The 17785-nt window shown below is 46.1% G+C and overlaps 1 protein-coding gene across 7 annotated transcripts in view; it reads left to right on the top strand.

Moving 5' to 3' along the window:
- The window catches only part of LOC139563695 (ral GTPase-activating protein subunit alpha-1-like), a 119351-nt gene that overhangs the window by 92672 nt on the left and 8894 nt on the right, over window positions 1-17785 (top strand). For all 7 annotated transcript variants that reach the window (XR_011672621.1, XM_071382558.1, XM_071382555.1 and 4 more), the window contains one exon: window positions 16566-16690. Coding sequence is in view for 6 of the 7 variants with exons in the window: in XM_071382558.1 (XP_071238659.1) it covers window positions 16566-16690 (125 nt within the window). In the remaining variant the exon portion in view is untranslated. The remainder of the gene's footprint in view (window positions 1-16565; window positions 16691-17785) is intronic.

Raw genomic sequence — 17785 nt, 5'->3', positions numbered from 1 at the left:
TATTGTCTTTTATCGACACTGAGCGGTACCTAACTTCAGCTAACTTTAGCCACCGCCAGCTAAAAATCTATGGAAGTGATGGGGACATGAGAGCATGTTTAATAAAAATGTCCAAATCCTCTGAAATCAGCTCCATATTGAGTTTGATGTTACTTAAATGCCTCCATCAGTTCCATAGATGTTTAGCTAGCGGTGGTTAAAGTTAGCTGAAGTTACCATGTATACGTTTTTCCTGGCCTATAGACTATTTTCAGGGTGAGGAACCATCTAACATCAAGTTGTAAAATAGTTAACTTCTCCTTTAAGGAAGCTGTTCTCTAAATGCCTTCGACTCAGGGGCTTTTAGCAAGCGCTGCAGCAGAATGAACTGAGCTGTCCCAGAGGACCAGCAACACTGAAACACTGAGCAGTACCTAGTTACCTATTGATAGCGCAGCAGAGCACAGCCATTTGTGTGTGTGTGTGTGTGTGTGTGTGTGTGTGTGTGTGTGTGTGTGTGTGTGTGTGTGTGTGTGTGTGTGTGTGTGTGTGTGTGTGTGTGTGTGTGTGTGTGTGTGTGTGTGTGTGTGTGTGTGTGGTTACCTGTTGATAGAGCACCTCGGACAGCTCGTAATTGTACACAGAACAATGTGAACAAACAGCATTATTGATTATTATAATTGTAATGCATTATTAGTGAAATCCACTGGAAGAAACAATGTCCTGTCTTCCTCTAAGGATGATGGGTTATTTCCTATGTTCTGCTGTTTTAGTTCTTGGGAAGCTATTGTACAGTTTACCGATAAAGTATTGATAGAATTACATATTGAATCCCTATTTATTAAATGTATTGTTCTCTGTAAGTGGACTTATTTCAGGAAGTTCTTGCCTAGAGAGAACTGTAAAATCAGGTCAAACTGCTGGAGTCAGTCAACAGTTACAGCAGCAAACTGGAGCGTGTGGAGAGGGAGTGACGTAGGTCAGTTCCCTCACAATCCCCCTGGAGCGCAGCAGAGCCAAACCCTGGAGCAGCTAATTGAGCCTGATCATAAAGTAGAAGAACACTAGGGTCTTTCTCTCTTCCAGAGTCTGCCTGCCTGCCTGCCTAACTACCTACCTGCCTACCTAACTACCTGCCTGCCTACCTAACTGCCTGCTTACCTGCCTGCCTGCCTACCTGCCTGCCTGCCTGCCTACCTACCTATCTGCCTACCTGCCACCACCCCTGTACCTCTCTCTCTTTCCACCCCTGTATCGCTATACCTCTCTCTCTGTCTTTGTCCACCGAACACCCTGTATCTTTCTCTCTCTCTCTGTCCACCATCCACCCTGTATCTTTCTCTCTCTTTGTCCACCATCCACGAGCCTATCAGACAAGCTAAATGCCTTTTTTATGCTCACTTCGAGGCAAGCAACACTAAAGCATACATGAGAGCAGCTGCTGTTCCGGACGACTGTGATCACGCTCTCCGTAGCCGATGTGAGCAAGACCTTTAAACACAAGGCCGCGGGGCCAGACGGATTACCAGGACGTGTACTCACAGCATGCGCGGATCAACTGGCAGGTGTCTTCACTGACATTTTCAACCTCTCCCTGACCGAGTCTGTAATACCTACATGTTTCATGCAGACCACCATAGTCCCTGTGCCCAAGAAAGCAAAGGTAACCTGCCTAAATGACAACCGCCCCGTAGCACTCACGCCGGTAGCCATGAAGTGCTTTGAAAGGCTGGTCATGACCCACATCAAAACCCTAGACCCACTCCAGTTCGCATACCGCCCCAACAGATCCACAGATGACGCAATCTCAATCACACTCCACACTGCCCTTTTCCACCTGGACAAGAGGCACACTTATCTAAGAATACTGTTCATTGACTACAGCTCAGCGTTCACCATTCCGATTAATCAGTCGACCTCTACTTCTGACCCACTGGAATTGTGATACAGTGAATTATAAGTGAAATAATCTGTCTGTAAACAATTGTTGGAAAAGTGACTTGTGTCATGCACGAAGTAGATGTCCTAACCGACTTGCCAAAACTATAGTTTGTTAACAAGAAATGTTTGGAGTGGTTGAAAAACGGGTTTTAATGTCTCCAACCTAAGTGTATGTAAACTATAAGGAGTATAATCTGTGGCTTGTGTGTTCTCAGTGGGTGGGGGTGGGGGGGGGGTCCCCTGGGCTTGGGATTCTTCATTTATCTGTCCTGCTGTGGTGTTAAGACTTTGGTCAGGATCTGAGGTGGGCTGTTCTGCTGGCTTCTCGGCGGGGATGGCCAGATGTCTAATGGGTTGTTCTCTGTCACACGTCATCTTTCTCACCTTCTCCTCCAGCACGCTCACCTTCTCCTCTAGTGCTCTCATCATCTCCTTCTGCCACTCCTGCTCTTTCTCCTATTGAAGTTGTCTCACCACAGTCCAAAGTGCAGACATTTCTTTCTCCCCCTCCGGGTCTGGTTGAGGGGGTGTTGTTGTGCTGGACTGTTGTCTGGGTCTGTGCTGACTGAAGTGTGTTCACCTGCTGTTCCAGCTTCACCTCTGCTGTTCTGCCTTACCTCCAGCTGGGTGAATTCATCCTTCATTTCAGTGAGGTAGTGCTCTGTGCTGGGAAGTTGACTTTCCGCTTGGGGTTGCTCGTCTGTGGGGTTGTTTAAAGAAGAGTTCTGGTTTGACTCGCTCGAGGTGGGGGAGTCTTCCTCAAGAGAGCGCTTGTCCTGCTGTGCTCCCTCTTTGATTCTGTGGAAGTCCATCTGAAACTGTTTAGGGTTGCCCTGTACTGTTCCAGACTTGTTCAGGTTGACATTAGCAAAACATTTCTTTGGATTGTCCATGAGGAGCTTAAATCTTAAATCTTTCTGTGCCTTCTCATTTTTTACATCCAAGGGTTACTGTATTGTGATGACCTCTGCACAGAAGGAAGCTATGAAGAAGGGGGCCTCAAATGCCTCTGCATTTGGGTAGGGGAGGCTGTGAAACTCTCATTGTTGGGCTCAAGGGCTTTGACACCCTTACTTCACACCTCAGTGATAATTGAAGTTGCATCCGGATCTGTTCTGTCCTAGCAAGCTTGGTAGCCTTAACTTAGCATTCAGTCCTTATCAAATAAATTACAATAATCTATTTTTGTTTTTCTTCTTGGCTTTAAAAGTAACTTCAGGCTAAACGTTACTCACTCAGTTCCAGGTTGGATGGTGTTTTCATGTTTCTGTTGTACTACTTTTGCTGGTCATTGGTTTGCCCGAGTATTTGCTGTATAGTCCTTGGGAATAAGAATCTAATTTGATCCAAAATCAGGTTGTAGGTTTCGAGTTTTGATTTGGAGTAAAGGTTATGTTGTGGAGGGTAGTATCCTTTATAAGTCCTTGTGAAAAAATCTAAATAAACTCTAAATCTATATTTTTGTAAAAGCATGCACTGAAAAAAATTCTGCCACTAATCTGCTCATGACATCTCTCTCTGTCCACCATCCACCCTGTACCTGTACCTGTACCTGTACCTGCCTGCCTGTCTGTCTGTCTGTCTGTCTGTCTGTCTGTCTGTCTGTCTCCACCATCCAGCCTGTACCACTCTCTCTGTCCACTGACACCTTGTACCTCTCTCCTGCACGTGCCCGCCGACCTCTCTCTCTGTCCACTGACACCTTGTACCTCTCTCCTGCACGTGCCCGCCGACCTCTCTCTCTTCTCCACACTAAGTTCCTCCTCTTGGCCCTGGGGCTCGTCCATCTGCCTCCTACACTCACTGATCCCTCATTTGCCATGACTGTGAAATCAGTGCTTGAAAGGGAGAAAATGGCCCCCTTTTTCTGCTGCTGGTCTTAATGTATGGTGGACTCAAATGGCAGAAAGCTGCTACAGTACCTGGCATCAGGCAGTGCTAAGAATCATGGCACATCATGGAGCTGCTGGGCGAACACAGCCAGAGAGGAAGAAAGAGAGCGAGAGAGCCTCGGAAGCCACTCCTCAAAAAAAACAATATTCTCTGGTCTGATGAAACCAAGATTGAACTATTTTGGCTGAATGCCAATCGTCACATCTGGAGGAAACCTGGCACCATCCCTACAGTGAAGCATGGTGTTGGCAGCATCATGCTGTGGGGATGTTTTTCAGCGGCAGAGACTGGGAGACAAGTTCGGTTCGGGTGAAAGATGAATGGAGCAAAGTACGGAGACCTGAAAATAGCTGTGCAGCGACACTCCCCATTCAACCTGAAAGAGCTTGAGAGGATCTGCAGGGAATAATGGGAGAAGCTCCCCACATACAGGTGTGCCACGCTTGTAGCGTCATACCCAAGAAGACTCGAGGCTGTAGTCGTTGCCAAAGGTGCTTCAACAAAGTACTGAGTGAAGGGTCTGAATACTTACGTAAATGTCATATTTCAGTTGTTATATATATATATATTCACATACATTTGCAAAGATTTCTAAGAAACAGTTTTTTTCTTTGTCATTATGGGATATTGTGTATTTGTATTTATTAGGGATCCCCATTACAGCTACACTTCCTGGGGTCCAAACACAGATTGATGAGGGGGAAAAAACAATTTAATCCATTTTAGAATAAGGCTGTAACATAAGAAAATTTGGGGAAAGTGAAGGGGTCTGAATACTTTCCGAATGCACCGTTGCTACTTCCCAAACCAGTGTGTGTGTCAGAGTTTCCAATTAGCCTTCAATTGCCAGCTTTTGGCCGATTTAAAAAATATATATATATAATAATGAAAGCCAATTAATAAAACTATTGCTGGCCAAAATGAATCAATGTAAATACATTTGACCGTCAAGCTACTATTTCTATTTCTCAACTGGTAATTGAAGCGCGCCGCCCATTCTCACCATTCTACTGCAGGCAACAGGCTATCAGCGGGTCACCCACCACTTTACAATGTGAGCTGGAGGCAGTGTGCATTTTGAAAACATACTTGATAGTTTGAAACCTGTATGTTTTATTTCATATTATGATTCATGTCTTACCTTACTCTAAAGTAGCCTAAAGGCAAAATCCGTCCATGGGAACGTGGAGGCAATTATTTTATAAAGACTTCATAGGCGGCGCGTGAGTTTCAAGTTTGAGAAGCGTAACATTTCTACCATTCTGCGTGCCAGTTCTGATTTTCATATGCGCATTTTCATAGAAAGGTTTCATTTAAATAATAACGTTTTCGTTTTTTAAATTATTGTCACCTGGTTAATCATAAAAAATGTGAATTAAAATGATAAAAATCTCAAAGTTAAAAGTCAACTAATGCGAGATCACCAGCCTCTGCCATATGGACACATTGATGCACCGTGATCCATTGGCGGCTAAAGAAATGAGCGCATTGAACTCATAGCCTATAGACCAATGCAGCAGTAGGCCTATAACTCCCATTGCTCTTTCACGACGAGGATTGGTGATTAACGAGGGGGAGATTGTTGGAGAGATTTTTCAAATAGCTTACTGTGAGGAACTATAGTTTTTAATATATTATCATTCGCAATGGATGTTAAACAATTTTCTACATTTCCCGAGCAGGACAGAGAAACCAGACACATGCTAATTGTTCACATGGAGCACTCCAAACAAAAGAAGATGAACAAATGTACAAATCTCGTAAATGATGGTTATGAATTAAACCAAAACTTGTTTCTTACAAGTGTTGCAGGTTGTCAACTCTGCAAACAACGTTTCCCCTCAGAGATTGAGAACGGTAAATGCCTGCTCTTTCCATGACATAGACTGACCCGGTGAATCCAGGCGAAAGCTATGATTCCTTAGTGACGTCACATGTTAAATCCACTTCAATCAGTGCAGATGAAGGGGAGGAGACAGGTTAAATAAGGATTTTTAGCCATGAGACAATTGAGACGTGGATTGTGTATGTGTGCCATTCATATGGTGAATGGGAAAGACAAAAGATTGAAGTGCTTTTGAACAGAGTATGGTAGTAGGTACCAGGCGTACCGGTTTGTCAAGTACTGGAACAGTTTCATTTGGGTTTTTCACGGTCAACAGTTTCCCGTTAAGAATGGTCCACCACCCAAGGCACATCCAGCCAACTTGACAACTGTGAGAAGCATTGGAGTCAACATGGGCCAGCATCCCTGTGGAATGCTTTCGACGCCTTGAGTTCATTTTCACCACACACCCCTCCCCTTCTTGTCTCAACATTTAAAATTATACTCAAGACACATATTTTAGATGCTTTTCACTGACAGCCGCAACTCAGTAATGAGCTACGCCTATTGCCACGCACGCTGCCCAAATTGCGGGATTCCCAAATAAGTTTAGGCCTACGAGCTTGTGATTTGAAACAATACACAGCATTTCTTTTTGAAGAGGCTAATTATCCTCGATTTCATTTACTTCCCTATTGGACCCACCGCTATACCATTTCTCTCCTGTTCTATTGGTTTTCATATCAACTTTCTTTCGTTGTCCAGAAGCCAAAGGCAGATTGTAATCATATTCGCAACCCATTCTAGTTGTTGGATCGTTAGATTCCCCCTCTTTCTAAGTTTCTAGTAGAGATTTTCATCTCTGTCACATATGGAACCGCTATCAGGTACGCGGTTTAGAATGGTGTTTTCCTGCTAATTGAATTTTGGCACTTTTTTTTATTTTATTATGTTTTATTGGCTGCTTCATTGCATGAGTTGCATGTTCTGATAATATGTATAACCATAATCTAAATGTGATTTCTGTCATTCTGATCATTGTGGGTAGACTCCCTCAAATGGCTGGTAAATTAAAATCTTCCCAGTCACATTGTCCATCGCCACATTTTCGTAACAGAAACCTTGTTGTGCGCTTGCATTCACACCAACCAGCCAGTTTGGGGATCTGTTTTGCAGCAGTCACACACCCTCTAGATCCTCAGCCCTCCTTCCCACTGCCTCCCAGTGCATTTGGGGGCTGTGTGATTTAAATGTTTTTAGTGTAGTGACGGTCACGGCTGGGAGAAAGATGTTTGCTAGATCAGCACAGGACAGGTTAGCTGTTACCACACTGTTTAGTTAGTGTTAGAATGTTTGGGGGTGATTAAAGCTAGGTTGACCTCTCTGGCCTTGGGGCCAGGGGCTCGACCATCCACCCCCTCTACAGGACCCCCTCTACAGCTGTTGGACCATGTGGTCCATCCGAGCTGAGGCCCCCTGATAACATTCAACCACCTCCGGTCTCACTCACCCCCCTCACACACACACGTCTCCCTCTATTTTGCCCATCTGATCTGTCTGACTCGAGGCTGGGGATGAGGGACTGCTCTCAAGCTGTTTGGAAGGCAGAGTCAAATGTAACTGTGAGCCACAGCCACCACAGCCATCTGTCAATGGCCGATTGTGGAGCCGGAGAAACAATGTTGGTTGAGGAGGAGGATGAAGGGGAGAGAGGAGAGTTGCTAAGCGATTTCACCATTGGCCCTGCCAGTCCAGTGGTGTGTGAATGTGAGCCAGTAAGAGACTGGCAGTAGGGGCAGCCTCTCTCACTCGCTTTATCACACACATTCATATGGTGAAGCATGATAGTGGGGGGGAGAGGCAGAGGGAGGGGGGTGGCAGGGGGAGAGAGAGAGGTAGGGGGGTAGGGGGAGGGAGGTGAGGAGAGAGATGAGAAGGGAGGCAGGGGCAGAGAGGCAGGGGGAGGGGGGTGGGGGGAGGCAGGGAGAGAGAGAGGGTTAGGTCAGTGCCTCCCTCCCTCCCTAACTGAGCTGATTAAAGGTTTGGGCATGGGCTCCTTTTGTCCCTCCACTCACCCCCTCACACACACACACACACACAGCCAGGCGCAGCCAAACGCCTAACAGACAGCACAGCCACACACTGCCAGCTCCCACAATGGGCCCCATTGTGTTCCAGTACTGCGGCAGCCTTGTGTGTGTGTGAGAGAGAGAGAGAGAGAGAGAGAGAGAGACAGTGAGAGGCGGGGTGCTTAGCTAATTGTTTCCTGTCAAAGAAGGTGGGAGTAAAGAAAGGGGAGGCAGGCTCACAACTAATCTCGCTCTCCCACTCTTCTTCTCTCTGTTTGTTCTGACTGGCTCTGACCCTAGCTGCTCTGTCCTCCTGACCACTGTGATGCTGATGACTCAGATGTATTTCTTTAGCATGGACCTCATCTGTACACTAATTCAGATGTATCACTCTACTGCCGTGCTCTCTCATGAAGCAGTCAATTCAGTTTAGTTAAGAAATATTAGATCTAGTTATCAGTCTAATTGCGTTCTAATGTAAAATGAAATCAAGATACATTGACGAGCACATTCTTTTCCTATGCATAATTATTTTTCCTAATGCCGTATTTATGCCTATTTATACAGCTGATAACAGTTAGTGTATACAGTTGAAGTCGGAAGTTTACATACACTTAGGTTAGTGTCATTAAAACTTGTTTTTCAACCACTCCACTAAATTCTTGTTAACAAACTATAGTTTTGGCAAATCGGTTAGGACATCTACTTTGTGCATGACACAAGTAATTTTTCCAACAATTGTTTACAGACAGATTATTTCACTTATCATTCACTGTATCACAATTCCAGTGGGTCAGAAGTTTACATACACTAAGTTGACTGTGCCTTTAAACAGCTTGGAAAATTCCAGAAAATGATGTCATGGCTTTAGAAGCTTCTGATAGGCTAATTGACATCATTTGAGTCAATTGGAGGTGTACCTTTGGATGTATTTCAAGGCCTACCTTCAAACTCAGTGCCTCTTTGCTTGACTTCATGGGAAAATCAAAAGAAATCAGCCAAGACCTCAGAAAAAGAATTGTAGACCTCCACAAGTCTGGTTCATCCTTGGGAGCAATTTCCAAATGCCTGAAGGTACCATGTTCATCTGTACAAACAATAGTATGTAAGTATAAACACCATGGGACCACGCAGCTGTCATACCGCTCAGAAAGAAGACACGTTCTGTCTCCTAGAGATGAACGTACTTTGGTGCGAAAAGTGCAAATTAATCCCAGAACAACAGCAAAGAACCTTGTGAAGATGCTGGAGGAAACGGGTACAAAAGTATCTATATCCACAGTAAAACGAGTCCTATATCGCCATAACCTGAAAGGCCGAGAAGCCACTGCTCCAAAACCGTCATCAAAAAGCCAGACTACTTTTTGCAACTGCACATGGGTACAAAGATTGCACTTTTTGGAGAAATGTCCTCTGGTCTGATGAAACAAAAATAGAACTGTTTGGCCATAATGATCATCGTTATGTTTGTAGGAAAAGGGGGGAGGGAATGTGATGAAAGAAATAAAAGCTGAAATAAATCATTCTCTCTACTATTATTTTGACATTTCACATTCTTAAAATAAAGTGGTTATCCTAACTGACCTAAGACGGGGAATTTTTACTCTGATTAAATGTCAGGAATTGTGAAAAACTGAGTTTAAATGTATTTGGCTAAGGTGTATGTAAACTTCTGACTTCAACTGTATGTAACGTCTTCAAACTTGTTGACTCAACTTCTAATGACTTATTGTGCCCCAGCGTCAGAGCTGAGGGGGGGGGGGTTCGCTACGGGTCAGCTACAGGCTCTGAGATGAGCTGTGTGTTTGTATGTGTTTGTGTCCCGTGGGTTGGTTGCATGCTGTATGCTCAGTGATGAGTTGTCTGATTAGAAGGCTACAGACTGAAGGAATGTAAACTACCTGTGACCTGTCCAGGCCAACGACCACCAGCAGCCTGGATAAACACACTAGAACCACATCAGAACAGAGAACACATCTCCTCTAAGTGCCTTTCAGTGTTACACAATGCTATACATTACGAGAGATGCAATGTATACAATCATTGCCCGAAAATATATAATTCAAGCGGTTAATGTGATGGTGTTACCACCTCACTGTGGCGTCCTTCTTCATAATGTACTTTTAAACCAATGAGAACTGCACTACAATAAGGAAATGTGTCATCTGTGGATGTATGGTTAAAATGAATGTATGCTCTGAATACATGTATTCGCTAAATGAACAGATCACAGTTCAGAGAAAAACAATTGACATACATGTGTGCATGTTAACTTCCCTCCTCTAATTTATGAATCATTATTCCCATGTATGTGTTTCCTCCTGCCCGTGATAACATTAGCACTCCCTCCGCTTCGCCTTTAAACATGAAGTAAATGTTGAATTTGTGTCAGCAGGCAGTGTGAGCAGTGAGCACCATCTCCCCATCCCCTGGGGGGGGGCAGAATGGTTGAGAGATAAATCAGGGCTTCAAGTCCGGGAGCCATATTTCATAGGCAGCCCTCCAATTCGGTTTGGTAGGAGATTAATAGGAGTGGATCTGACTCCAGAGGGCCCCAGATCTGTGACTGTGGCCCCAGGCGGAGGAGCATTAGCTGGGCTATTTCTCCTCCCATCTGGGGGCTGGCGATGGAGGGAGCGAGGGGGACATTGGCTGTAATGACAAGGAGGGCTATGGCAGTCAGCCGCAGCTCCCTCCGTCCTCCTCACAGTAATAAAATCACTGTTAGATCCTCTATATCGCAGCCATCAGATGGGGGAATAAACCGATTACCCTGCACTTCAGGGCACACATAGATTTCTGTAATCATAGTCTGTAAAACTCGTCAAATTCAATTATTTATGTGATGTTTTTTCTCCCCCTCTCTTTCTCTCTCTGCTCTGTTCTTTCTCCCATTGCCCTGTGGTGCAGAATAAAGCAGGTAGCTGTACGAACACTGCCAGTTAGAATCACTGATATTGGGTCCGTTTCTGCTGCCCCATATTTTCATCAAAATTCAATTTGATCATTCTTGGGCTGTGAGATGAGCAATGTGGAGCCCTGGGATTCTTGTAGTCGCTGGTCCGTTGACTGATGCTAGCCATGTGTCTGATCTGGGCTTATTTCAAAGGGCAGGAGAAATGTAGTGTCAAAACCCCTGACCTTCATCCAAAGGCCCACTCTGTAATATGTACAGCTGTTTATGATCATTTTAAATAAACCATATACACATTGATTCTTAAAGAATATCAGTTATACATGCATCGGATGCTGCAGTGGATGGGCATAATTGTCAGGAGATGTTGAATGTAATGTGTATTCTCCCGTTCTAACTGGGTTGATGATCGTGTCCATATTGGCTCTCTGTTAGGTAGTGGGGCCTGACTGGCAGATTGGCTCTCTGTTTGGTAGTGGGGCCTGACTGGCAGATTGGCTCTCTGTTTGGTAGTGGGGCCTGACTGGCAGATTGGCTCTCTGTTTGGTAGTGGGGCCTGACTGGCAGATTGGCTCTCTGTTTGGTAGTGGGGCCTGACTGGCAGATTGGCTCTCTGTTTGGTAGTGGGGCCTGACTGGCAGATTGGCTCTCTGTTTGGTAGTGGGGCCTGACTGGCAGATTGGCTCTCTGTTTGGTAGTGGGGCCTGACTGGCAGATTGGCTCTCTGTTTGGTAGTGGGGCCTGACTGGCAGATTGGCTCTCTGTTTGGTAGTGGGGCCTGACTGGCAGATTGGCTCTCTGTTTGGTAGTGGGGCCTGACTGGCAGATTGGCTCTCTGTTTGGTAGTGGGGCCTGACTGGCAGATTGGCTCTCTGTTTGGTAGTGGGGCCTGACTGGCAGATTGGCTCTCTGTTTGGTAGTGGGGCCTGACTGGCAGATTGGCTCTCTGTTTGGTAGTGGGGCCTGACTGGCAGATTGGCTCTCTGTTTGGTAGTGGGGCCTGACTGGCAGATTGGCTCTCTGTTTGGTAGTGGGGCCTGACTGGCAGATTGGCTCTCTGTTTGGTAGTGGGGCCTGACTGGCAGATTGGCTCTCTGTTTGGTAGTGGGGCCTGACTGGCAGATTGGCTCTCTGTTTGGTAGTGGGGCCTGACTGGCAGATTGGCTCTCTGTTTGGTAGTGGGGCCTGACTGGCAGATTGGCTCTCTGTTAGGTAGTGGGGCCTGACTGGCAGATTGGCTCTCTGTTTGGTAGTGGGGCCTGACTGGCAGATTGGCTCTCTGTTTGGTAGTGGGGCCTGACTGGCAGATTGGCTCTCTGTTTGGTAGTGGGGCCTGACTGGCAGATTGGCTCTCTGTTAGGTAGTGGGGCCTGACTGGCAGATTGGCTCTCTGTTTGGTAGTGGGGCCTGACTGGCAGATTGGCTCTCTGTTTGGTAGTGGGGCCTGACTGGCAGATTGGCTCTCTGTTTGGTAGTGGGGCCTGACTGGCAGATTGTCTCTCTGTTCTCTGTTAGGTAGTGGGGCCTGACTGGCAGATTGGCTCTCTGTTTGGTAGTGGGGCTTGACTGGCAGATTGGCTCTCTGTTTGGTAGTGGGGCCTGACTGGCAGATTGTGTCTCTGTTTGGTAGTGGGGCCTGACTGGCAGATTGGCTCTCTGTTTGGTAGTGGGGCCTGACTGGCAGATTGGCTCTCTGTTTGGTAGTGGGGCCTGACTGGCAGATTGTGTCTCTGTTTGGTAGTGGGGCCTGACTGGCAGATTGTGTCTCTGTTTGGTAGTGGGGCCTGACTGGCAGATTGTGTCTCTGTTTGGTAGTGGGGCCTGACTGGCAGATTGGCTCTCTGTTTGGTAGTGGGGCCTGACTGGCAGATTGGCTCTCTGTTTGGTAGTGGGGCCTGACTGGCAGATTGTGTCTCTGTTTGGTAGTGGGGCTTGACTGGCAGATTGGCTCTCTGTTTGGTAGTGGGGCCTGACTGGCAGATTGTGTCTCTGTTTGGTAGTGGGGCTTGACTGGCAGATTGGCTCTCTGTTTGGTAGTGGGGCTTGACTGGCAGATTGGCTCTCTGTTTGGTAGTGGGGCCTGACTGGCAGATTGTGTCTCTGTTTGGTAGTGGGGCCTGACTGGCAGATTGTGTCTCTGTTTGGTAGTGGGGCTTGACTGTCAGATTGGCTCTCTGTTTGGTAGTGGGGCTTGACTGGCAGATTGGCTCTCTGTTTGGTAGTGGGGCCTGACTGGCAGATTGTGTCTCTGTTTGGTAGTGGGGCCTGACTGGCAGATTGCACAGCTGTGTTGAAGCAGTGTAGAGGGACAGTTACTGAGACATTGGGAAACATGTCCCCACTCTTTCTCTCTGTAGCTATGCTCTGCTCTCGTCTCACATTAGAACAGTAGGCTCTTCCGGGCTCTCCACATTCTTACTGCGTTTTCTTTTTGAAGATGCCAGCAATCCAACACCCCACGGAGGCCTGTTAGGTTCCAATAATAGAAATTGATGTGAAGGGGGAATGAGCAAGTGTACAATTTTTTTTAAACGAGGGGGGGGGGGGTGTGACATCCTGTAGGTGTCAGTTTGAACCCCTAGCTAGGTATACACCTCTCCCCTCTCATTTGCAGTTGTAATTACCAGTGGGCCATACTGTTTTCAATTGTGGCGCGTTTAAAAAAGGAAATGCTATTTGGATCACTGGGCACAAAAGCCTGATATGTGCTCTCTGTACAGTACATTCATATTGTCTGCTTTATCTCACAGGTCACTTCTCCCTCTTTTCCTGTCATCCTTGTCCTCATCCATGTCATTGTGTGTGAGCTCTGAAGTGTACAGGTCGATGTTGGGCCTGTGTTCTCTCTGTGAGCTCTGAAGTGTACAGGTTGATGTTGGGCCTGTGTTCTCTCTGTGAGCTCTGAAGTGTACAGGTTGATGTTGGGCCTGTGTTCTCTCTGTGAGCTCTGAAGTGTACAGGTTGATGTTGGGCCTGTGTTCTCTCTGTGAGCTCTGAAGTGTACAGGTTGATGTTGGGCCTGTGTTCTCTCTGTGAGCTCTGAAGTGCACAGGTCAATGTTGGGCCTGTGTTCTCTCTGTGAGCTCTGAAGTGCACAGGTCGATGTTGGGCCTGTGTTCTCTCTGTGAGCTCTGCTCAGTGGCGAGACGCTCTTGGTCCTGAATCTCCTCCAAATAGAGAGGCGAGCAATGTCTTGTTTAGAGCAACACAGCGCTCTCTCCCTCCTCCTCTGGAGGCCTGGCAGCTCTCTCCTTCTCCTGGCACACTCACTCCTTCAGCACAGAGAGGGAGGGAAGGAGGGAGGTTGGGCACAGGGAAAGAAAGGAGAAAAGGCATACATTTGGAGGCTATCAGCAGCAGTATGTTCTATGTGCTGAATTAACACGACGCCAGGGAACTGTCCTGTAGCCCACCATGGTCCCCTTCACACACACACACACACACACACACACACAGACACACACACACACACACACACACACACACAGACAGACAGACAGACAGACAGACAGACAGACAGACAGACAGACAGACAGACAGACAGACAGACAGACAGACAGACAGACAGACAGACAGACAGACAGACAGACAGACAGACAGACACTATCCAACACACACACACACACACACACAGAGACAGACAGAGAGACAGACACTATCCAACACACACACACACACACACACACACAGAGACAGACAGAGAGACAGACACTATCCAACACACACACACAGACATACACCATCCAACACACACACATTAAGACACACAGCCTCCACCACACACGCAAGCACACACCCTCCACCACCCATAATGTGCTAACAAGCTCGCTTCTGGTGTCTCTTCACTAGCAATTTGTCCTCTTTCCTCCGAGAGCCGGGAGTTGAGCACAGTGACAATGAAAAGCTTGGTGGGGGGGGCAGGAGCATTTTCTCTTTTTTCCTTTCATCCACAGGGAAAATTAGTTTCTGGTAATACACAAAAGACCCCTCCTTCCCCCTCACTCCTCTCCTCTCTCCTCTACTGCTCCTATCCCCACTCGAGATGCTGTAAGGCTGGAGAGAGGAACCTAAAGACACTTTTCTTCTTTAACAAGCTGTTAAAAGAAATACACATCAAAAATTCAATTCCAGTATATTAGCAGACAGAGCTGAGGCCAGGGCCTATTTGATGGTTGAAAAAATACTTTATTTTCTTCACCTCGTTTTTCTACAGACGCACAAAAGAGCATCTCAAGTCAACAGTGCGAAGGGATTAGTTGTCGTGCTGACAGGGTGGCATTAGCAGCGCATCACGCAGGGCAGGGACAGGGGGAGAACGAGAACAAGATGGAAGAGAAAGGATAAGGAGGCTGAAATGATGATTACCATTAAATAACACAGCAGTGGAGCTGCTCCTCCTCACTTCTCCTCTCTGCTCCTCTCCAAGCTGATGTCAGGCACAGCTGCCCTGGTCTGACCAGACATGTGTCTGTTTACCTACCTAGAGGGCCGCCAGACACCGCACCTCACACAGTGACTTACATGTGAATAAGTGAATAAGGCTGATATACAGTACTGATACTCTACACCTATCGGTCCATAAGAAACACTGCCAGGCTCTGTTATTGGGTTGGAACCTCACACAGTAACATGGGTGTAGTGAAAGGCTGAGATACTGATATCAAGACTCAATAGACGTATGTTCTTGTGAGATGTTTGAATTAAATGGAGCAGGTAAACAATAGAAAACCTGTTGGCTTGATGAGGCACTCATTGACTCTAACTCCATCTCCAACATCCATCAAGAGAGGTGATTGGTTTTTGATGTTGTTTTCCTCCCAGTGTTAGTGCCCTGGTGTCAGTGTGACATGTTGTCTCTCTGTGTCGGAGGCGTGTGGGGCGTCTTTTTTCTCTGCAAGTGGCATGAAATGGGAGAGGTTTTAAGGAGTCTGATCTGGTACCTGCTGACAGACGTGCATTAACTTGATCATTATTACTGTGACACACACAGTCACACATATATACACACACAACACACACACTCCCTGCTTCTCACAGCCATCGCCCTGTCTGAGCAGCATTTTTGGTAGCTCTAACAGCGAGCAGGAAGTGGGGTGCTGGGAAACAGGAAAAGGCAGGCGGCAGATCCACTGGAGTGCTGTTCTCTCCCTGCTGTGCAGCCTCTTACATTTCCTTGTGTGTGAGAGAGAGTCTGTTTGGCTGTTGTTCCTCGTGTCAGCTCACGCCAAGCAGCTCTTCACCCCTAGATACACAGCGCATAGGGCTGCTCCCAAAATATCCTCTCCCCTTCCTCACCCCAGCAGGAGAGGAGAGCATCACCCTTTCTCTCTCCATTGCGTTTTCTCGCTTTCTCCTATACTCTCTCTGTCTGCTTCTCTGTTCCTCTCTCTCCGCTTCTCTCTCCTCTCTGCCTGCCGAATTCATGTAGAAAACCCATATGCAACATCCCAACTCTAATCCAATCCAATCCATTAACAGAATACCATCATTTTTACTTAACTGGATAATAGAGACAGTAAAAAGGCCACTGTTGCCAAATGTCATGATATTCAAAAGCCAATGATAGGTTCCTAATACACTTTTGATATTATGGGTCGGACAGAGATGGTTGTGTGTCTTTCGTCTCTTTTTACCTAGGAGCACCTAATGGGAGTGGATAGTTGTCATTATAGCCAGAGAGTCTCTGATTAGGGAGACTTATTTGGTTGACAGAGAGAAGAGAGAGGCGGGGGGGGGGTAATAGATGAGAGGCTGAGATTTGATCTAGACTGTAGAGTAGGTAGGTGGGTACAGTGCTGCACCAGGTAATGCCGTACCAAAGGGCGTTGTTTTTTCCTCCCAGTCTCTAATTTCTATTTTATTTTATTATCTCCCTTTGAGAGAGTTCCTGTGATCCTTATGTGTTTTGTGTCTCATGCTGAATGACCCTTGACCTTTGGCCCAGCTACGAGGAGAGAGCGCGTTACCTGGAGACCATCGTACAGCACCACCTGGAGCTAACCACCTTCGAGGACTATGCAGCAAGGGTCTTCTGCCCCGCCCCCTACCACCATCTCCCGTCAGACCCAGGTAAGATCACTGTATACTCAGTCTGTCTGTTTCTAGCCATTCACAGCCAGCCCATCTCACATCTCTCATATACTGCAGTCCAGAGAGGCACCGTCACACCCTACTGGACAGTTCTCAGTTCTGGACCAGCTTTACAAACAAAGCATCTCCACAATGGGGCAATGGTTTTGGAGAGCAGAAAATACTAGGATTTAACTAGGATTTTTTGCCATATCTGTAGTGCAATTTTGTAGCATTAGTTGGCGGTAGAGAAGTTTGTACTAATTGGGAAATTATCCCAAAGTTTCTCCAAATTCTTTTGTGTTTTTAGTTAGGAGGTGTTGGCCTCTAAAATCTCCTTCACTTGCCATAATAACCTTAACCACACTAGTTGCATAATAACCTTAACCACACTAGTTGCCATAATAACCTTAACCACACTAGTTGCCATAATAACCTTAACCACACTAGTGGCCATAATCACTTTAACCACACTAGTTGCCATAATTACTTTAACCACACTAGTTGTCATAATTACTTTAACCACACTAGTTGCCATAATAACCTTAACCACACTAGTTGCCATAATAACCTTAACCACACTAGTTGCCATAATAACCTTAACCACACTACTTGCCATAATTACTTTAACCACACTAGTTGCCATAATAACCTTAACCACACTAGTTGCCAAAATAATCTTAACCACACTAGTTGCCATAATAACCTTAACCACACTACTTGCCATAATAATCTTAACCACACTACTTGCCATAATAACCTTAACCACACTACTTGCCATAATAATCTTAACCACACTACTTGCCATAATAATCTTAACCACACTAGTTGCCATAATAACCTTAACCACACTAGTTGCCATAATAACCTTAACCACACTACTTGCCATAATAACCTTAACCACACTACTTGCCATAATAACCTTAACCACACTACTTGCCATAATAACCTTAACCACGCTACTTGCCATAATAACCTTAACCACACTAGTACTGTCTTCTATACACCTCCACAGTATTTTTTAAGTATTGTAAAATGCACACTGAATACAGTGTTTCCCCTACATAGAACAGTTAGCCACGTCTATCCCCCTCT

Source organism: Salvelinus alpinus, chromosome 34 (assembly GCF_045679555.1).
Source record: "Salvelinus alpinus chromosome 34, SLU_Salpinus.1, whole genome shotgun sequence".
Classification (NCBI taxonomy): Eukaryota; Metazoa; Chordata; class Actinopteri; order Salmoniformes; family Salmonidae; genus Salvelinus; species Salvelinus alpinus.
Note: the sequence above shows the minus strand (reverse complement) of the source record. Positions and strands in the feature narration are given on the sequence as shown.